Source organism: Trematomus bernacchii, unplaced genomic scaffold (assembly GCF_902827165.1).
Source record: "Trematomus bernacchii unplaced genomic scaffold, fTreBer1.1, whole genome shotgun sequence".
In the NCBI taxonomy this organism is placed as follows: Eukaryota; Metazoa; Chordata; class Actinopteri; order Perciformes; family Nototheniidae; genus Trematomus; species Trematomus bernacchii.
The window spans coordinates 18,843,308-18,865,130 of record NW_022987720.1 but is presented as its reverse complement, the minus strand read 5'-3'; the positions used below and the strand labels follow the sequence as shown (position 1 = coordinate 18,865,130).

At 40.6% G+C, this 21,823-nt stretch overlaps 1 protein-coding gene across 6 annotated transcripts in view; it reads right to left on the bottom strand.

The window, feature by feature from the left end:
* Positions 1–8,717: 8,717 nt before the first annotated feature.
* rnf213a (ring finger protein 213a) overlaps positions 8,718–21,823 on the bottom strand; it is a 30,970-nt gene continuing 17,864 nt past the window's right edge. For 4 of the 6 annotated variants that reach the window (XM_034142893.1, XM_034142897.1, XM_034142898.1 and 1 more), the window contains 38 exons: positions 21,466–21,582; positions 21,262–21,386; positions 21,058–21,180; positions 20,901–20,968; positions 20,428–20,578; positions 20,214–20,346; positions 19,931–20,122; positions 19,712–19,842; positions 19,255–19,412; positions 18,962–19,168; positions 18,632–18,819; positions 18,415–18,535; positions 18,197–18,297; positions 17,917–18,099; positions 17,633–17,799; positions 17,274–17,376; positions 17,052–17,166; positions 16,726–16,933; positions 16,410–16,609; positions 16,187–16,309; positions 15,974–16,084; positions 15,587–15,829; positions 15,432–15,507; positions 15,323–15,357; positions 15,108–15,208; positions 14,855–15,011; positions 14,499–14,673; positions 13,845–13,939; positions 13,497–13,748; positions 12,889–13,021; positions 12,241–12,324; positions 11,980–12,160; positions 11,573–11,774; positions 11,406–11,483; positions 10,761–10,958; positions 10,474–10,563; positions 10,202–10,380; positions 8,718–9,649 (listed from right to left, as the gene is read on the bottom strand). In XM_034142893.1, coding sequence (XP_033998784.1) covers positions 9,493–9,649; positions 10,202–10,380; positions 10,474–10,563; positions 10,761–10,958; positions 11,406–11,483; positions 11,573–11,774; positions 11,980–12,160; positions 12,241–12,324; positions 12,889–13,021; positions 13,497–13,748; positions 13,845–13,939; positions 14,499–14,673; positions 14,855–15,011; positions 15,108–15,208; positions 15,323–15,357; positions 15,432–15,507; positions 15,587–15,829; positions 15,974–16,084; positions 16,187–16,309; positions 16,410–16,609; positions 16,726–16,933; positions 17,052–17,166; positions 17,274–17,376; positions 17,633–17,799; positions 17,917–18,099; positions 18,197–18,297; positions 18,415–18,535; positions 18,632–18,819; positions 18,962–19,168; positions 19,255–19,412; positions 19,712–19,842; positions 19,931–20,122; positions 20,214–20,346; positions 20,428–20,578; positions 20,901–20,968; positions 21,058–21,180; positions 21,262–21,386; positions 21,466–21,582 — 5,461 coding nt within the window. In that variant the 3' untranslated portion in view covers positions 8,718–9,492. The remainder of the gene's footprint in view (positions 9,650–10,201; positions 10,381–10,473; positions 10,564–10,760; positions 10,959–11,405; positions 11,484–11,572; positions 11,775–11,979; positions 12,161–12,240; positions 12,325–12,888; positions 13,022–13,496; positions 13,749–13,844; positions 13,940–14,498; positions 14,674–14,854; positions 15,012–15,107; positions 15,209–15,322; positions 15,358–15,431; positions 15,508–15,586; positions 15,830–15,973; positions 16,085–16,186; positions 16,310–16,409; positions 16,610–16,725; positions 16,934–17,051; positions 17,167–17,273; positions 17,377–17,632; positions 17,800–17,916; positions 18,100–18,196; positions 18,298–18,414; positions 18,536–18,631; positions 18,820–18,961; positions 19,169–19,254; positions 19,413–19,711; positions 19,843–19,930; positions 20,123–20,213; positions 20,347–20,427; positions 20,579–20,900; positions 20,969–21,057; positions 21,181–21,261; positions 21,387–21,465; positions 21,583–21,823) is intronic. The other 2 variants (XM_034142895.1, XM_034142899.1) reach the window with 1 other exon arrangement.

Genomic DNA, 21,823 nt, shown 5'->3' with positions numbered 1-21,823 from the left:
GCAGAAGTTTCAGAATGCATCTGTTTTTGTTTCATTTGAAAAACTCTTGTTGTAAAGGCTTTATAATGTGCTCAAACTTCATGTATGGTATCTTGTTTTTTTCGTGAGCTCATGGCTGTTATCCTGCAGAACCTCTCAGCTGAGCCTCAGACCCTGAGGTCAAGAGGCTACCATGATCTTTCCTCCCATGTTTTAACAGTTTGAGTGTATTCTGACATCTCCGGGCTGTTTCCCTGCTGTATCACATCGTGTCCCCTCATCTCACACCACGTAATGTTACAGCACACAGAGTGGCTCCACTACTTTCAGCAGCTCACTTTCTTCCATGATCATGATTTTAAAAGTGCATAGAGTGCAAACACATATACCCTCATTGTGTCTATTAGTTGATGGGCCGAGCTGCTTGTGGCCGGTAATTCAGCCATTTGTCCTTTGTTGGCTAACAGCCCACCCGGCTGTGCTTTGGACCAAGCCAACTATCTGATGACTGTGGAATACTGATGCTCAGCTGTGGGGCTCTGTGAGGGTGAAGCTTCTGCCTCTTCAAGGCAAAACATTCAAGGCCCAGTTTTTGTGTCAGTCACCTTTGTTTTTTGTTTTGTTTTGTTAATACTGAGTGACCAAAATTAAATAAACTGCCATTGAACTCGGAGGAACAAGTCGACGCTTACACATTATTGAGTGGATTTTACACTCTGCGTTTGATCCATTCAAACTTGTTTTGTTGTGCCATGTCCGGTTGAAAGAATATTACTGAATTGAAGTATTGGGAATGTGGAAGTCATAACCACCAAAACAATTTAAATTGTCATTTTTGCTTTGCACAAATGCATAGCGCTCTTAAAATGTAAATCCACAACTGAACATCAGACTGTTAATAGCTACATTTACAGTTAATCGTTTTGTCAGACACTAGGAATTGATCTCACTGAGAATTAAATTAAATGGAAAAATGTATTAAAAATAAAACGAATAGAATAGAATAAACAATCTGGCAGATGCAGACAAATTGTCTTATGTCTCACCCGAAATAATATAAACACAAAAACAAGATAATAATTGTACACTAACAGAACAGTGATCTCTCAATGTGGTTAAAAAATGTATCCAAATATTATTTCTGCTTCTATAATGGTTTGATGTAATGTAAGCGGACACTGGCCCCATCAGGCTGATGAATTTTACAAAATACATTTGTTAAAAAAAAAGAAGGTGGAGCTGATTTACTTTAGATACCAAAGGTTCAAACAACATTCATTTTAGTCAGTATGCTCATTAATAACATTTAAGTACATGCAACCTTCCTGTTATCACCAGCTAAACATCATGTAACTCAAGATACATTGTAATTAGTCTGTATTGTTTGTGTAAGTTTAATGTTTACAGTTTGGAAATTCAACCTAAGGGGCACTACAGGGTAGAGTAAACATGCTATTTCTCAAAGCCATGAGCACTTCAGGAGAATATTTATAAATGGTCCGCTTCTGACATTTCATATGTTTCATTATAGCTGAAGTTTTTCTAAAACCCCAAACCTCGATCTTGATTTGCTTGGAAATATTGCTGCTGTCGACAAAAGAAAAATATACATGTTTCATTTTGGAAATCAAAGACAGAACATGAGCGGGCTGCCGGTGAGCAGCAGTAATAACCAAATGACTGATCCTGGCAGGAAATGACATGCATGTCGTTCCTGGGCATCACTGTGTAGTGCTGACTTACCCCCCAAATAGGCCCTGCCAGTAACAACAATATTACACACAGATCTCTCTATGTATGCGCAGGTTAAAAAAGCCGGAGCTGGCAGCCATTCCTTCCCCTCATTATTTCCATCTACTTCCCCTGCTAGAAAATCCTCGATGCTCTGATGCCATCTCTAATAGCCAAGACAAGCAACAAATCACAGGCTGATCCTCAATAAGAGCTCCAGCTTACACTGAATGCTCGAGGACCAGAAATGAGTTGATCTCAAGACATATGGAGTGCCACAGTTTGAGGCAATAAGGCCCATAATAACATGTATTTACTTTCTGATTTGTTAAATGTTACTCTCTATGTACAACAGCGATTGGAGTCTTATCCAAAATACATGTTTTGGTCTCGTTCACAGTCATAGGTAAGTCTTACTTCATGTAGTAAAGAGCTATATCTAACATGATATTTGGTTCTATGAGTTCAATGCAGCACTTTAGGTACACCTGACAATGTAAACACTGCTCAAACATATACTGCCATAATAACTAGTTTCATAACAGTTATTTTGCATTACTAATTGTTGATGAAAGGGGTCACTCGTATCAACAATCACGCAACTCTAGTTTCCTTTTTGTACCCAGCATTGTAGCGTTTATCAGCTCAATGTTTTGGTTTACTGCTCTGATTTTTAGCAGCTATATTGCCCAATATTTCTCTGAGGCAAGAACAACTGCTAAAAGAGAGATAATCTTGAGAAACCGGTGAGTGATGCCCTTTAGATTTCACACAAATTTAAATGTTGAGATTCCTTTTGCCCTAAAACGTATTTAAACATTCATCTGCATGCAAAATCAACAGTCTGACAGTGTTGTTTCTACTCTGAAAATTATGTATCATCTAGTTTGTGTTACTTATATCATTATGGCTAAGACTGAGGTTAGTCTCTCCGTTTACACCTGATTGTTATGCCTTTGTTTGTTTTACCGATTGAGTACTTCATGGTTTATTCGTTCTGTTCAACTAAAGTCATTAATACACTTATCTTTGACATTGCCTAGTTTGCAGATTGAGCTTTAGCTCACAAGAGGCTTATATAAACTGTGACCACCCCTAACGTGTGACACTTAGAGTGTATTCTAGCTGGTTTCCTATTTCACTATAGCAATGCATGCACTCAACACATGACCAAATATACAACCAAGTGCTTCTCCATTGCATTGGAGCTCTTAATGGCTACATTGCTTATTTTGCCCCACTGCTAAAGAGAACATGAATTGTCTGGAGTTCACGCAGGAAACCACCTTAGCACGGCGTAGTTGGAGGCTCAAGGCCGCTCTGCTTTGTCTGCTGCCACTGTACTCCACTCAAGAATCCATATCTTTGGAATTATAATTGAGGATAAATATTATCAAGTGCAATCCGAGAGGGTGTTGTGTATTTGTGCTGGGGCCAAGCGGAGAGCCCCTGGGAAACTGAACACCGGTTTGGGCCCTTACCACAGGAGAGCTTAGTTGGAGGCATCTTCCTCAGTGGACCACCGCAAGCATCAGGGAATATCAAGGTGGAAGGTCAAGGTAAAAAGTGACGTCATTTCCACGACTAAGACTGCGTATCGTTGGCTAGAGCTAACACAACTCTAAAGAATGAACAACCCAATGTAGAATACAAACATGGAGGCTGGTGGTATACTTTCACCCAGGCTAGCGCTGCTCCCGGAGAATTGGCATTGTAATGTTCAGCCTTTTGTTCTAGTCTCTCATCACCAGGTGAAGAATAACAACCCATAATCCTAGTTCTCTAATCTTGTACAGGATCACTGTCAGCACCTCCATAGAAAGTGGAAGGCTTCCTCAGCTTGTTACAACACTGGCACCAGTAGTAATCACTCTAATCCTTTGGTATCCATGGTAAACAAAACCTCTTGCACAGTCATTATCTATTCACAGCCAAAAGCCGTCAGATAACAAAGCAGATCATGGAGAAGAGAAAGAATGAAGGGAGATGCAAGAAAGTTCGGGAGAAGTAGGAGAGAAGAGTGTGAGAGAAAGCAAACTGGAAAAAGGACAAAGAAGAGAAAGAGAGAACAGTATTTAATTGTATTATATAACACTCATTGCTGTGTGCCAGACAGCAACTTCTTTCTCTCTTTCAAAGGAGAGTTTCGTGTTGTAAAAGCTCCAGGCATTTCTCAGCCTTGATGTAGGATGATACTCTGTCGCTGATTTGTATTACAAAATACTTACCCCTCCAAGATTGAAAACTCTACACTGTCTATTTTCTGGAAATCTTACATACAAAAGTTTAGTGAAATAAAACCGTAAAACTATAAAGATGGCAAGCCCTTGAGTATTTAAAAAAACAAACAGCAATGCATCCCTTGGCAGAAAAGAGAAATAGAGTCAGGGCTTTCAGGGACAAACGCACACAGTGAGGCAGGAACTGGGTGGAGAACCTGACAGCTAAGTCCTCCTCAGTCAAATGTAGACATGCTTGTCATAGGCCCAAAAAGGTAGGTGGCTCTAGGCAGCATCTATAATAATTTTTTCTGTGTGGTGTCCAGCCCAGGCAGATGAGGTAAAGTGTACATTTTGGGAACCTATGAGGATCTGCTGAAGAGTAACAGAATGATTAACATCTGCAGAGTGCTAGCCTAGACTGTGTTGCAGGTCAGTGGGTTCAAATGTATTTGTACTCAACACCATAAAAAAGGAAGTGTAGGCAACTACTCCTTAATTCAATAGTCTTAAATTATGGAGATTTATAATCTAACATCTTCAATAGCTGCCATATATCGTCATGTTGATCAGTAATAGTCCTTACAAATAAATATTTGATGGACAATGCCAGAACTTGAACCACATAGGTCAGCAAAAACAGGACTTTTAGCTTGTTGCTGTTAATACAAGCGTAGAAGATATGGTTATATACGAGTAAAAACAAGTCAAAGAAATGTATCTTTTTACATGGGCCCTATCCCTTGTAGAACTTCTTGCAAAGAAAAATGCAGACATTGTGTCAATGACGGTAGGAACATTAGCCAGCAGCGTGATTCTGCTAAAACTCACTGGGACCTGATATCAAATATGAATATCAAATATGAATACCTAAAAGGAACAAGACACTGGTATTAGAGCACAGCAGAAACCCATTCTGTAACATAAGAGAGTTTGTCTCCAAGCCTTGTGACACCGCCCCAAATTGTTTTCCAAACACAATGCACGGATTATAAAATCCCTTTCCCTTTTTTCACAGCGCCTTTTCCAAAAACAAAAGTCAGTAGAAGCAGCAGGAGCTTCTTACAATGTGCATGTAACCCAGTACCCCATAACCCTGTCTTGCCTTTGCTTCTTCTCATTATTGAAATGCTTGACATATATCTGAGCTGCTCAAAATGTGATCTCATTTTACCATAACAATCTGATACAATATGTGGTTTTATTGTTATGGAAAAGGCTGAGCTGCCTGCCTGTAGAAAGTTAGGTATTGAAATTCAAGCTGTAGTTATGCATCGGATGGATTTAGGATTTTCTTCCCAAACTGAGTTTTGTAGCAGGCTCCACTTGGACTAGAGCCTCAGTATTTTTCAAAAACAACTATTTTCCATTGAGGAATGCCCATCATTTTGTAGGTAATATTTTTTTTGAAATACTTTTACCGGTAATTGTTTTATCTGTTTTATCTTTAAGTTCACAGTGACCAACCAAACATGCTTCAAATCAGAATTGGTAATTTTCTTGACTGGACAAACATTTGAAATGCAATGATATTTTTAATGAATGTTCTGTACATGATGCATGTAGATCTTTCAATGGTGTAGCTTGGAAACCTGATTATGTGCATGGCAAAACATGAACTCCCTCTGCAATCGTGAAATGCTGTGCCTCTCATAATCCCATGTGGTATGTTCCCACTTAACTAGTAATTGTATTTTTTCTTCACATATTTAATAGAACAACATGGCAGCAGGGCTCTTAATGTCTTCCTTGTGCTTGGAGCACAACCCTAGTGTTGAGTGCAAGGAGAAGTGCACACAATTAACTAATATAATTCACAGATGTGTTCACTGAGGCTTTCTTTTCTTTCTCTCAGTCATTTCAGCATTGCACAGCAAGCTGAGCCACCTGAGAGTCTGGACACGCTCTCACCCCGCTGTGACCTACTGGCACATACATTTCAGATGACGTAGTAATTAAAATACACTAATTTGATAATAATACAATAACAGCAGCACCCTAGGGCTAATTTAAAAAAAACATTTTCCCAGACCGGCAGTAAAGCATATGTAATGCCCCATTGAAAATACAGTAGCCTGTTAGGTTTCTTTGTGAGGTCTCAGGGGTATTTCAGGGTGCTGATTTCATACCACAATCATTAAAATCTTAGCTCCTTTTTGGCTGAGAGCGCCTGACTGGCGACGGCGCCTGCAAATTATATTGGATCTCCAAGGTGTAAACATGATGAATATCTGAGGCTGTTTTACAAAGGGTTAAGGTTGAAGCTCCTCCACAGATCAAGGCACATTGACGATTCAAGAATGAACTTTCTATTATTTTAACTGGACTGTAAAGTTCATAGGGCATGTATAAAAGGGGAGAAATGATTAAGTCTGCTGACCTAGATTTAAGTCATATTTTGTGACATTAACCTTTCCTTAAGGCTTCACAAAGAGAGCAACAGGGACCAATTGGAGAAAAAATGAATGACTAGATTCAAAAAGTTTGCTGGATACATTTAAACCAAGCATGTCTCCAACAAACTAGAAAATAGATTTGTTTTTAAGTGTTCAGTTCAGTTCATGGTATTTAATACTGGTTTGAAGTATGGATAAAACTGCTAAAGTGAGTAATGGCATATTAATGACCCAGCAGAGTTAGTTGAAGACTTGTAATGCCCGTAATACAGTCACAGCAGTCAAATGCTCCAACATGCAAACCAAAAGGGGACGTTTTTGCACATTATTATCCAGCTATGTTAATCAGAAAAACCCTCATGCTTGTGACCTGATCCCAACTGTCCATCAACGATGAATATCATTAAATGTGAGCCACCACAGTAATTTTGCCCCTAATTCTTCCTCATCAAGAGACAAAAACAAAAACAATTGGCCCCTTTGTATCCTTCCTTTTGTACCCTTGGCATGGTGGCTTTGAAGCCGGAGTGGAAGTGAAAGTGATTGAACTTGCTCAGTGAAGCTTGTTCTACAGTACAAGTTGCGCAAATCATGCATCATGACCCATTTGTGGGTGTTTATTAACCCCATGTACAGTATTTCCACATTTTGGGTTTGCTAATGAGCAGCACACATGTCTAGATTTGCATGTAAGCATCACCTTAGGGCTGGTTTTCAGTCTGTCAACATGACAATTATTTGATGATAGATTAATCATTATGCCACTGAGATAAAGTAAACACATAGGGGGCTTTCTAGGGTAATATCCGGGAACCTGGCAGTCTATAGGCCCTGACACACCAAACCAACATCACAAACAAGCCTAATTGTGCATGCAGCTAGGCCAACAAGACGCATTTGAACCAAACACACAGCAAAAACAAGAACATTATGGCCAACAATCACGTTGCCTTCTCTCTGCAGCATGAGAGGAAATGCGGCATGGGCAGGGAAAAATGTAAACCAGAAAACAGATACACACAAGCCATTGTTACAGACATTTAAAAAAAGTGACATTTAACCATGTTCACACCACTTAACTTGAATCAAGACAGCCATGAAGACGTGCACCTTTTCGATTATTAAAATTATCATGAGATGAATATTTTAAAACAGGAAAAGCCTCCGTGGGCCTTTCTCATTTCACAAATTTCCCCTCCTCGACTCCTATCCTCGTGTCTTAGTCCCGCCCACAGGAGATGCGAGCGGAGGAGCCGAGGAGTCGAGGAAGGGAAATTAGAGAAATAAGAAAGGCCCCGTGCCTCATGACTTGAGTTGTTTGTTTTCCTCTCGTCCATTTCCCTTCCCCTTCGCTGATTGGCTTAAGGTGAGCAGCCAATCATTGATTTATTTTGCCGTGGAAGGTCCCGACTCACGCTCATCGACGCATCCAACTCGACCACGTCGGTTAATCGACTTCAGGGCCTTAGCGAATATCGTATTTACTGACTGCAGACTACTAGAGGGTGGTCGCTGGCATGGTTTACTTTCGCAGGCGCATGCTTCCATTTGTCATTGTTATGCTAAACACTGCTTTGGTATAGAGGAAATTGAATTAAGAAGCCATCCAGCAGCAGGCTTGCCCTTATCACTTCCATCAGCCTGATCAGAAACACATTGAGCTGCCACCAACAGAGGGTCAGAAAGTCACGTAACCTTGGGCATGCAGCCATTTCCTGAGCACTCCATCATGAAAAGACTCTGTTGGCTTTTGGTAGTGATGTAACATGTAAATAAAGAGTCATTTACTTGTGAGCTACAGTAGGCTAGTAATGCTGTTGAGAATGTTCTGTAAAACATTCTCTGTACAACTGTAGACATACACATGGAATTATATAGGGGCCAGCAACAGAACAGCAGATCATGGATATCTCAAAACCATGTAAAGTAAAACAGAAAAGTTCTCTATGGGCAGATACTGAGATAACTGAGAAAATATGTTACGTTTTTTTTGTTATTTGTTGTGCCCTTTAAGCTGATGGCAACATGACACACACAAAAACAATTGAATCTGCTTATTCCCATAAATGATGTTAGTCTCACAGGAGGTAAATCTAAGCACGATATCCACATTTCATCAGTGTTCTTGTTGCTAAACCCCTGCTGAGCAAAGTATTCTACTTTCAAACTCCACCATGACTACAGGATGTAAGACCAATTTATAGTCGAGTCAGGAAATAATTCTGTCTACAATGGCAGATGGAAACATTTACAACCCACCAAAATGCTGCCGTAACGTATTGGCAAAGTAATACTGTACTAGTAGGCAACCAGCATAATGCGAGTAAAATGCCATATTTAAAACATGTATATCATGTGATTGTATCATCTCATAACACACAACTAAAGCATGCAGAAGGTGGAATCATTTATTATAAGCAGTATCTTTTACCATGCACACATATCAGGAATAACAAAATAGGAATGTAAGACAGTAAGAGTATATTGTATTCTGTAAATATGCTGAACATAACATAAAAACAGTTATGTGAAGAAAAGGTCATTAACCTTAAGGAAACTTTTGCTATAAATGAATTAAAAAAAGTGGAAGAAAGGCAAAATACAACTTCTAGGAACATCAAAATAACATGAATGAAGAGTGATAAAAAAGGATGGAAATTACAATACAATTGGTTTAAGCAAAGTGAAAATATATATTATACTGAACTTCCAGTACAGTTACTCAAGTCAAAGTGATTTTCAGAACCCAGAGGTATTCCACATGTTGTTCCTGAGAAGAATTTAGATTGTTCTCTGCCTCTTAGGGACAGACATGTTCACAACTAAAGTGCAAGAAAGAAGACTTTAAACTGTATGGAAACTGTCAACATGTTGGCGGTTAGAAAAATAGAAGACAATAAATACATCTTCAAGGATCACATCTTCATACAGCTGAGCTGTAAATGTGAACTGCACACTTTTTAATCTTTATGATATTTATATTTTGAGTCATTATGAATCTTAACAGCAGTGCTCTAAAAAAGGCACATCAGCTCTGCATATATTTGTGTAAAATAAAACACTGACTTCAATTCTGTGGAATCATCATGATTGTAAACTTCAAGTTTAGGGATTTGATAGTATCACACAATGAAGGCATACAAAAAATCATCCCTTTCATCACATTCTCATTGTCGCTGGCCGCGCTCCTGCTTGAAGGCCACGATGAACTTCCAGGCTTCAACATACTGGGACAGACAGATCTCCCCCGGGAATAGCTCCTCCACATCAGGGGGGGTGTCCAGGTCTTTGCGCTCCATGTAAGACACCAGTGTGTCTTTCAGGCTTTTAAAAGACAAACATATCATTTATACATGTGAACTGACGTCACACTAACGTACACACACCTAAATATAAATTCTCCAGTCTATATAATTTGTTTTCATTCATTTTTTCCCCTAAATTAAATAAATAATATGTTTTTTTCACACTTGATTTAAGACTTAAGGTACATTTTGAAAGTTTGTGATCCATATAACATTAAGTGAATAGCTATGTTACACAATTGTGCAGTTTATACTTAGTCATAGTATATCAACTTTACAGTATGGTTCCATTGGACAATATTGCAATACTAAAATGTAAAAAGTTGTAATATATAGAACCAAGTCTAACCAAAGTGAACTTCATGTTTGTTAGTGTGTGCAACATGTTCAATTCAGTCAAGGCGTCTCAAAGTGGGAGTATGAAACCATCCACTTTGTTTTAGCTGATGGGTTTCCCCTCTTATCTCTATCTTTCATCCTGAATGAACCAGCCTCTATTTAAGACATACTTTTAAGAAAAGATAGACATGTGCAAATCATACGTCATTTCACAAAAACCTTTAGTTTTTACCTCCAGTCAGGCCTGTAGGTTTCAGGTGCATTGGACTTTTTAAGAACAAGCACCAGGAACTCGTGCATCTCCAGCAGGAAACTGTCAGCGCTGCTCTTAGAGAAGAAGCCGATGAGCAGCCTGTGCTCCTCCTCGCTCAGGGCCTGTTTGTACTTCACTGAGACTTCCACAAATGGATCCTGAAGAAGACAGAGAAAGCATTTATGATTTTAATTTTTTTTAATGAATAATTAAACCATTTCCACCTGTGTGTTTGTATACTGATGTCTTACCCTCTTGAGCCGTAGCATATTTTCTGATTTGAGTGAGGCCAGCAGCTGCCACAGAGCCACACAATGCTTAAGACAGCACATGCTCAGGGCCTGTAAGCAAAACAGGGAGACCATTAAGTAAGATCTCATAAATCAGTTCATTTTCATCCAACAAAAAAAACAAGAAAAGTAGCTCTTTGGGGCAGATTTGGCAAATTCTAAGGGTTATGTACATCGTTAAAGAAATATCTGTTGTAGCGGGAGAACATGCAACAGGATAAAATGATCAGTGTCCCAGATAGGCTGACCTTGAAGATATGTGGAGCCATCTGGTTCCCCATCTGCAGCACCTCCTCCAGGTAGCAGGACAGCTGCATGAGAGGCTCTCCCCCAGTCGTGGCGAGGAAACCGAGGGCCACTTCCAGTGTGGACAAGGCCTCACACACTTCACTGTAGGAGTGCAGCTCCCCAGCCATGGCAGACAGGGTGAGAGTCTGAAGAGGCTCCTGTTGGCACACAGTTACAGGTCGTATCAACTCATGAGGACATTATTTACAACAGTAGTGCTTAAGTGTGGGCTTTAATGTGTACTGTAAGATGCAAGCATTTTTATTCTAAATATTGTGTGCATGACTTTTATATTATAGTGTTCTGTTTTGTTTTGTCTATTTGCTGTATCATTGTAAATGTCCCCTCTGTGGGATGATAAAGGAATTCTGATTCTAATTCTGATGACAAGTAGGGTGCAGGTAACCGAGGGGAAAATTGGATGCAGAAATAATGTATGGACCCTGGAATCTTTTTCAAAACAGAAACATGTTTTTTTTTTGTTCAGAAAGTCTGGTTTACAGAGTGATCAGATGACAGTAATCAGAAAATATGATGAAGCATATCCTGAGCCAACAGGTTTTATATACCATATGTGGAAAATGAATGATAGTTGTAGTACTTACTTGCTGGACTTTTGCTTTTACATCCTTCAGGATGACCTCGTAGTTGCGGTCATGTCTGGTCACCAGTGTTGGAATGCCCTGTGGGAAAAGGGCACAAGGATTGTTGTATATTAACACATTTCCCAACAAAATTATGTGACTTTCTAGTGCTTTCCTTTACTACTCACATTGAGAGTGATTAGAGGTTTGCCCAACAGGTAGCGGGAGATTATCTGTTGCTGGATCTTGGGCAAGTCGTACTCATGAAGAGTCTCCTGGCCTTTCTCTATGCTGTACTGGGTGTTGGACAGAACCAGGGGCATCAGGTCTCTGTCCAGCTCGTACCGAATTACGTGCAGTTCAGTCAAATCGGCAGGACTCACTTTGTAGCTGGGTAGAGGGAGAAAAAAGGCCAGTCAGACAGTACCTGTGCAGCTTGTGCTTAAAGTATTATGTGACTATATCTGCAAACATGTTTTGTTTTGTAGTTATGTTTCAATCCTTGTATTGGTCTCTCAGTGAAGCCAACACTTTAATGTAGTGTATATGTTTGAGGCAGAAGTTAAACCGAAAAATGTGGCATGAGCGCCCCCACCTGGTCTCCTCTCCAGTGTGCTTATCCACACAGTATACCAGGTCATTATGCAGGGCGATGAGGTAGCTGACAAGAGCTGTGGAGCACAGGCCTGGGCCTTGTCGTCGTGGTAACAGCACCTTTAAGTCACTGTTGTGGTCCAGGTCATTCTGGCAGAACTCTGCTGGGATCTTGATTTCACCTGAACGACAACATTTCAATTTAGGTAGGATCATCATGTTGGACGGACCAGTGTCAGTGTATCAAACTGTTTGTATTTACCATTAGTGGCCAAAGACACTCTGAGCTGATTCCAGGTTGTTAGGAAGATTTTGATGTATTTATCATACCAGGTTTTCAGCGAAACTGCACACATGAAAAAAAAAAGACATAATTGTAATCCCAAGTGTAAACATATCTTTGTGTCCTCTGAATATTTTGCATGTTCTCCACAATGCTACTCTGCTAACTGCACAGCTCTTCCATTTCCATCAGAAATCTGATATACTGCTTGTATCTTTTCACAGAACAGATGTTCTTGTTAATTTATAATATTTTTTGTAAGTTTTTACTATAATTGCTTTTATTTTACAACTTTATTTCTGTGTTTATTAGAAACCAAAGCAAATGTCTCTTATGTGTGAACCTACTTGGCATGAAACGTGTTTCTGATTAAGTCGAGACATGACCCGCAGTACAGAGGATTGACTATAGCATATTAAAACCTCTCATGCGTCTAACAGCTCTTTGTCTCCTTCCTGGTTAAAACAACTCATTCCTTGACAGGCAGGTTTTTGAACTGTACACCGCCAGCTCCTTTGCTATGCCATTTCCGAGAAAGAAGTAAGTAGGAACTATGTGTAACTCTTAGCAAGTGAGTCATACTTGACAAAGTTGAGAATCACTGGCATAGGCAGCTAGTTTCAGTACCTGCTTTCTGACTGTGGAGGAACTCCGTAATGGTGCCACAAGTCAGCTCAGTGATGTTTTGAAACTTCTTGACCAGATCTCTCTGGAGTGTGAGGATATCAGGAAGGTGCTTCACTAGTCTGAGCTCTGCTTCCTAAACAAAAAAAAGAATGGATGTGTTCAGATAATCGCTTGTAAAATTATGTTTAAGATCTGGTTAAGTATGTGAATATTAAAGAAGCCACAAATTAGGAAAATGTGTTGTGTGTAAGCCGGTCTTGCCCCATCAGTATCCTTACATTAATATTTGTATTTATCAGCACAGATATTGTGGCATACAAAATGATGTTCCATTTCTGGCCATTAACAATGAAGTCAGAGGTCTTTCAACAAAAATACAATTATATAGATATATAATGGTAAAACATTATTTGTAATTCTGCACATTGTGTCTTTTAGTGTGGGTACTGCACAAATAGGGGCAAACGTTTGCTCTTTAATGTAATGCAAGCAGTATTTAATTATTGTGGTTGCCATAACACCCAGTCTCTTACTGTAGATACATTGCATACATTTCTTTTGTACAGTTCCTGACAAAGCTTTTTGAAATCTAGTCATTGTTTCCTTACCCTATGCAGAAATCTCCAGAGCACCGGCAGCATGTCTTTGCCATCATTCTGCTCCACAATGTGAGTGAGGCTCAGCAGAGACACTTTCTCCCGGCAGCTCCACACCGCAGAGCTGTGGATCAGAGAGTTCTGGGGAAGTGAGGTCAAGAAGAGGCTGGGATTTCCAAACATTAGTTTCATGATTGGATTGGCCGAGACGCGAGAATCAGCCTGGAGGAATTTGTTCACTTCCTTAAGCCGTCTATCCAAGTTCTGTGGAGAAGAGAATGACATGGAATTTAAAAAAAATCCTGGAATGTAATAATGCGTATTATTTGTTCAAATGTAGAAGAAATACATTATTTCTACCTTCAGCTGAGGTGTGATGATGGTGTTGCTCACTTCCATCTCCCATCCATTTCTAGCGTCTTTGGTGGAGAACAGATTGTCAAAAGGAGCAGGCCCTGAAAGGAAAGACCTGCTGTGTTAAATAGTAGAAGGTAATCCAGTAAATTGATTGTGTCATTTTTTTTTAAAAGGGCCAAAATGTAACTTAGTAGGACAGGTAAAAAAAATGTGCCCATCATTTAAAGCTGTCTTAAGTTTCTATACTAAGATACACTGACATCGCATCAACAAGCTAGAATTAGCACTGCAAATACCAATCTGGATTTACACGTCATATTTTTTTGGAGTGATTTAAAAGTACTTGATTTTAATGTGACACCTTCACAATATCCCTTAAGTTGCAAAATGTACAAAAAACTTCTGACCACTAGAGGGCACCCCTCTTTTTCCTATTTTCTGTCACTGTCCTGCAGCTTGCAAATGAACAATATAACAAGATAAGAGTAAGGCTTAAGAGCAATAAACTAACTACCGTTAGAATAGAAATGAAAACAGTGAGAAAGCTGCTCTAAAGTGGCAGACTGATATTCGGATATTGATAGATGTTGGTATCATTATGTATCTCAAAACATTCTCAAAGCGTGTGACTTGTTTTACAGGTTTGTTGTTCCTTACATGTTTGTTGTTGTTGTGGTTCCATGAGGCTGCTGATGAGCAGGTGAACAGTGCTGACTGTGTCATCCGTCCCTTTACCCAGAGATCTGATGAGATGTGTCAAGTCCTTTTGCAGGTGAGCAAGTATAAATGCAGCTGGGTCATGGACTGGTGGCTTGATGATGGCCGAGATAGACTAGAAACACAAATACAGTGGATGACTGACCAGACTCCATTCCCTTAAATGCTAACAGCGCAGTTCTATAACACATACATGATGGGGTTTGTATGGTTTGTGAGCATTTTTCCTGGAGATTCTCCAAACAATCAAGAATAATTTGCAGGAAGAGAGGGTGTCCATGATAACTTTCCAGTACCTGTGGGCAGCTGTGGGCACCCAGTAGCATGGCCATGTGATTGAGCATGCGGGCCATGGTGAAGGGAACCGGGGACATGCTCTTTGTGTCCAACATGTCTGGATTGTCCCTGCGTCTGTGGTCACCGAGGATGTGACCTGTCTGAGTGCGGTCACCTCTGTGAGAGGAAGATAAATAGAAATTAAAACAAAACATACACCAAGTGACTGTTTATATTAGATTTGTGGCTCGAATTATATCACAGAACACTCACTGCAACTGAACAACTCTAAATCCCGTCACAGGAATGTGGTTGTCTCCTCCTATTTTAACACCACAGTCCGGACAAAAACTTGTTTGCATGGGCTGGCCGCACTGGAGAAAAAAAAAGACGCAAGAACGTATTTTTCAACGTATGAAAAGCATACTCCAAAAAAGAGACTCAACTAGATTGCAAAGTTTTTATGATTCAGACAGAACATAACATACCTCTCCAATGGTGCATGGGTGACCATTTGGACAATCTATGGTAAGAGTAAATACAAAATTACTTTTCAATGATATTTCAAATGTGAGTGTCATTTTGTCTGTGACTTACGGTACCACTGCACCGGCCCCATAGCTTGTTGAGCCACTGCTAACATGTCCTCAGGCATAGTTGGCAAGAAGGCTGCCTGTAACAAAACATACAAATATGAGATGGGCTTCAAAGAAGACAAAGCCAATACTGGAAGCTGTTGACAATATTCATACCTGCATGTTGGCAGGCGTCATGGCCAGCTGCTGCAGGGGGGCCAAGATCCCCTGGTTACTGATGAGCAAGACAGCTGCCAGGTGAATGGTTAAGTCCGTCAGAACACACTTTGCACCAGAAGCCCCGGGACAAACAACCAATGGCCCCACCTGGTTGGTCACCAGAGCTTTGGCAAAGGCCTTTACCTGTGGGCTGGCAAGGACTTTGGAGTCCTGGATGTAGGCCATTAGGGCTTCCAATTGCTGCAGGTAAAATAGATTCATTAATATATATATAGATGTGTAGTTTACTGACAAAGACAGGAAATAGTCCAGTTAAGAAAAGCGTGGGTAACCGTTCCCAAATTACATAAACAAATAGTTATATCAGAGGGTGTGAAGATCTACCTTGGGCTTGGGGTGGAAGCTAGCATTGGCTTCTCTGTAGAGAGTGGTGACTTCCCTGTACAACGCCAACAGAAGATTAACTGTTTTACCCTGTGGTGAGCATCTGCACCCCTATAAAGAAAAAGAGCAACAAGATATCCATGTAAACTCACAATCAAAAGCAGAGTCCTAACCAAATGCTCAGTTACCAACAAGTAAGTGATGTAACGTTACCTCACAAATCTTGTCCAGTCCGTCCACTTTGCAGTCCATTATTCCATTTGCAACAGCATCCCTGATGATCTTGTAGTCGTCGCCACACACAAGAAACTGGTCTATTGGGGTGGCTTCTTCACTCTGGGTGTAACGTAAATGAATCCACACTATTTAGTTTCAGCTTTGCAATACAACATTGCTTTTATCTGGGTACTAACACTTAAAAATCACAATGTTGAACCTTTTGCAGCACTTCCACGGGGAAGAGCCAGCGCATGTCGTCCACTTTGAGTTGTTTCAGGACAAACTCCACTCCATGTTGGCTGCAGATCTTACGGATCAAGTAGACTCGATACCAGTCGTTTCCACTGCGCCTACACAAGGTCACCACACTGGCCAGGAAGGCTGCGGTTCCACTTTGACCATTATCCTTAGCCTCTGCTTTGACAAAAACAAGAATGACATTTTGTTAAACTGCACGCATTCTAAAACACACACAAATCACAAATTGTGCAGTATGTGTCTAACTAATACAATATGTCATTTAAATTACGCACCAGGGTTTCTGAGTTTTTCCATAATGAGGGTTGCAGCCATATCCAGGTCCATACGCACTCTGGCCATTTGCTGCAGATACTCCACAGTGGCTTTTTCAGCAGACTGGTCATGTGATTGCAGGTAGTCAGTCAGGAAGGCACTTTCATCCTTCAGACACCGCTGTTGGTCTGCAATGGACCTGAACTGCAACCTTTCAAACATGGAATCCTAAAGAAATGAAAAGAGACACTACTATTCACATGTGTGATAAGCACATTTGCATTTAATTTACTGATGCGGACAGGCTTTATTTGAAATATACAGCAGACCAAGAATTCTTGAGTACCTCCAGGCAGTTCAAGTACAACGAGTAGAGTTCAGTTTTGTCCGACTCCTCCAAGATGTTGCTCTGCTCAACTGCCACCAGATGCTGCTGCAGGTAACCTTTAACTTCATCGAAGCTTCAGAAAAAGGACAATTCAGACAAAGATTATAAACAACGCAAACAATCTTAGAATTGTACATACATTAAGTAGGCTTTATGCAATGTGCCACAACATCACCTCACCTGTACTTCATCAGAAGTTTGAGCACCACTGACCGAACCACTGGATTCTTATCCACAGAGTCATCAAACGGAGAGAGCACCTTTGTCAGAATTTGCCGATTGACTGGAGAGAAAACAGTATAGTCAGAGCTGATGAAGCATGTATAGGCAAAGACATGGTTGTGGACACGAGGGTCCTGCCTGGGCCGCCTGATAGCTTAGTGGTTAGAGCTGGCGGCCCATATTAGGAGACCGCTGCCAATCAAGACGGTTCGAGTCCCGAGCTATTTCCCCCTTACACTCTATACAGTATCTCAAATAAAGGCACTCTCTGGCCCAAAAAATATCTTTAAAATAAATAAAAACAACAAGTGTCTTACCTCCGAGAATTGTAACATGGTTGGCCTCCACCATGAGAAAGGACAGCAAATGACGAATGACAGCTGAACAGGGGGGAGAGTTGTCTTTGAAGCACACGGTGGACACCAGGTCAATGAAGAAAGCATTGCACTGCTTCCTGAACTGAGCATGTTGTTTGATAAGAATCCTGCAGAAAATAAGAGACGCAATAGTTTAACAGTTTTGAGATCAAATTCACTACATGCCAGATTCACAAAGCATGAAGCTTCTAATAACAGTACAGTTCATCAAAGGAGTAACCAACCTTATGGCATCTGAAGGAACCATGAGGAAGTCGTCGTTAACTGCCTGCATGCAGAGGGGACAGTACATCTGACCGGGAACCAACCACTGTCTGATACAGGCTAAACAGTAGATGTGTTCACATGGCAGGCAGACCGGATCTTGGGCGTCTCCCATACACACTGGGCACAGCGTAAGACCAAACCTGAAACAAAAAAAAATTAGGTGAAGACATCAGGTGGAGGCGAAGAACAGTAGGGGTGATTCCGATGAAATGCAGACAGTGAAATCTGAGTTTTTACCTGAAGATGCATTCAATGGCTCCATCTTTGCAGTTCTTGAGCAAACTGATTACTGCCTCAAAGGACTCCTGAGTTTTGAGGTCTGCATTCTTTTCCAGAATCTATGAGAAAGGAAACATAATACTTTGTCTATAAACAGAGGAATGACTGTGGTTTATGGCAATTCAATTAATTGGTGTTATTAAAATTCTTAAAAATATAAAAGAACAGGTATCAACCTGGCAAAGCCCTTTTGTATGCTTCAAAAGCAGAGGTGTCAGCTTCTGCTCTACCAGCTCAATGCCCAACAACATATGTTCCACAAACAGAGAGAGAGAGAATATCCGATTCCATCCAGCTCTAAGAATAAAGAAAAAGAAACGAGCAATCTTAATGTAGCTGAAGCACTTTCTACTGGTAAATGTTGGATATAAAATTGTATTAAGCTTGACTTACTGTACTCTGTGGACAATAGCCTTGCACCTGTCTCCATAGCTTCTCACACTGTCCTCAGAGCAGATCAACTCAATGGGAACATGGAGTTTTTTGACCTGTCTGAGCCAGTCTTGTCTTTGGGCATCTGTGTCCAGGGATCCAGGCTCCAGGTACTCCACACATGCGAAAGCAGCATACACATCAAGAACCTTGAAGACAGAGGGAAATGAATTGCTACACATCACAGGTCACTAAACAGACAACGTTAATAACACTAAAATACCAAACATTCATAAGTCATATGCTTGGTCATTTCAAAAACCTTAAAGAAAACGGTCTTTTGAGACTCACCAGTTCAACCCCGTCTCTGGTATGATGATTCTTCAACAGATGCTGGGTCACCTGGGGCTCAATGCAAATCATTCTGGAGAAGTTCTGAAGTCGGTTCTTGAACTTATGATAAGCAGCATGGACCCATGGAAGAGATGTCACTGTATCCGTATTATTGAGCTGCAAACGCAGCTCATTGACGCAACAGTTCAGGGCACCACACAGGAGCTGGAAAAGAGCATGACGTGCATGAGTGTTAACATGCACCAACACCACACGGATCTAGATTAACAATAGCTGCAAGTCAAAACAACCTCCAAATCTTCCTGACATGTCACGTTCATTGTCATGGAGATGAAATCCTGAAGGTAGCGTTGGAAAAACTCTGTCTGCATCTCTCGGTCTGCTTTCTCAATGTATCGCCCCAGTGGTGTCTTCCAAAAGAACTCATCGAAATCTTGTTGGGTTTGGCCTAACAGACATACACATTTGTTTACACAACATCAACATCATTACATTACATTACATTACATGTCATTTGTTAGACGCTTTTATCCAAAGCGACTAATATTCAGTACTGTGGACAATCCCCACAGGAGCAATTTGGGGTGAAGTGTCTTACCCAGGGACACAACGACATGCTGACTGCAGTGGGACCCGAACTTGCTATCTCCTGATTCGAAGTCCAGCACACTACCCACTGAGCCACAGCCTCCCACATCATGGTGGTAACATAGCACAAATGTAGAGTACCTGATAACAGGCCATTACCTTCACGTTGAAGGGCATGAACCCAGAGTTCCTCCAGGTAGTCCTTGATCCTCCAGCTGAAGGGCATGCTGCAGCTCATGTTCCTGTCTTGGGCAATGTAGTTCTGCACCAGGATTGTTTTTGTCTCAGAGCTGTCAAAAGAGAAAAACAACAAAAAGTTGAAATATGTTAACAGTTTGTTAAATCTTATGACCTTTATTCATCATAACCATAACTCACTTGGGGTCCAGTGTTAGGTGTGGGATTTCCAGCAGCTTATCATTGCCAAAGATATCTAACCAAAGCCTCTTGACAAATCCACCACACTTTTCATCGAGTAGGATGTTCATGTTTTGATCACGGTCAATGACTGAAACCAGTTGAGCCAAGAGGGGAATGACCACAGCCTGAACGCGCTTCCATAAGGTGTGCCTGTCACAACAGACAAAATGTTAACAGTGCAGTTCATAAAAAAAATATGATTGTTTAGGCAAAAAGAGCATGTGTATTCTGTGGCACTAACCTGAAAGTGCCTCCCTCTTGCAATGCGTCAATGTTTGAGGCCTCCTTAATAACCCAGTTGCTTTTGATGGATAAACCATCATGAGTCGCCAGCAATGAGTGAAGATGCTTCTTTACAGTTTGCAGAAATTCCCCTGAGAATAGAAAGATAAGATCATGAACACTGCAACTGCTGTAAAATAACAACACCACTGAAAGAAACGTGTTGTTAGTACCTTTTACTTCGTCGTTGTCACTGAGGAGTGTCAGCAGGATCTCAACTCTTCGAGTACTGCGGCCACCTTCCACCTGGTCCCTGAGCATGCCGACTGCACTCTGCACACAGCTCCGCACCAGCGCTGTCGTGTCCACAGCGTTTTTCCAGCCCTGCAGCAGGAAACACAGTGGTCAGAAGCTGGTAGCACAAGCAACCCAAAATAACATGACATATCATTTTTGTCAGACAACTGACTGAAAGCACATCTGTCCAACATTAGAGTCAGAATTAAGAGTCGGTTTTATTACCAAGTAGGTTTACACATACGGGGAATTTGCTTTCGTATTATGTAAACCTAGATGGTAATAAAACTGATTTGGATTAAAATGTAAGTGTGGATTTTCTTTTATTAAATGGCAAATTAAAAAAACATATTTTAAATGTGTGGTTTTCCCACAGCAACAAATGTATGTTGTATCCGTCTGTACTCACATTTTCCTCTGCATTTTCCTCTGCTTCCTCATGCTCATTCTCAGTATACATGTCATCCACCTCCATGGCTATAGAAAAAAGAGCTTGTAACTTAATGCCACAAAGATTATACGTAGAGGAAATGATTATTTGCAATCGATTAATTATGAATCGTTACCTTCAGGCTGGCTCATCTTTGTTTCAAACATTTGACTGATTGTCATGTTTTGCAAGGTTTTGATGTCTGAAACAATGTCCTTTGACCGTCTGAGGTCATCAATGTGAACTGATCTCCAGGGGCCTGTAAATATTAACATGCGTCGGATTATTCTTCAAACCATTCGATAAAATTTAAAAAAATCACAACTCTTCTTAACTTTACCTCCATGAAAGCCGATGTAGGAAGTCCCTCCTTCCATTCTTGGCAGTCTGGTGATAAAGTAGACAAACACCCTGCTTCCGTTGCTCTCGTGAGTTATCTTGTTGATTTCATTCATGGATGAATATCTAAAAAGAAACAGCAAAACTAAATATGGTGAATCCCAAGATGGACATATAACCAACAAAGAGGAAATGTTTGACCTACTTTGCAGATGCAATGAGATTGGCACTGTGAGAGGCTTCGTCGAAATCACTCTGAATGAGGAGGATCTTGTTGGGGGGTCCAGTGTTACTGCTGCCATTATCAGCTGTGAGGAAGTTCCTACAAGAAAGAGGGGAATTGAAGTTGACTGATAACATACTGAAAGATCAGAAGTGTATGTTCTTGGTAATAATAATTCACTGCTTTTCAGAACATACATTATACCCCTTAAAAATACTGTAACAAAGGATATATTTAATGTACATTAAAAAAAGACAGTTCACCCCAAGAACAAAATTAATTTGCCTATAGTGTTTTTATCAATATAGATTGTTTTGTTGCACGTTGCTGAAGCTTGGAT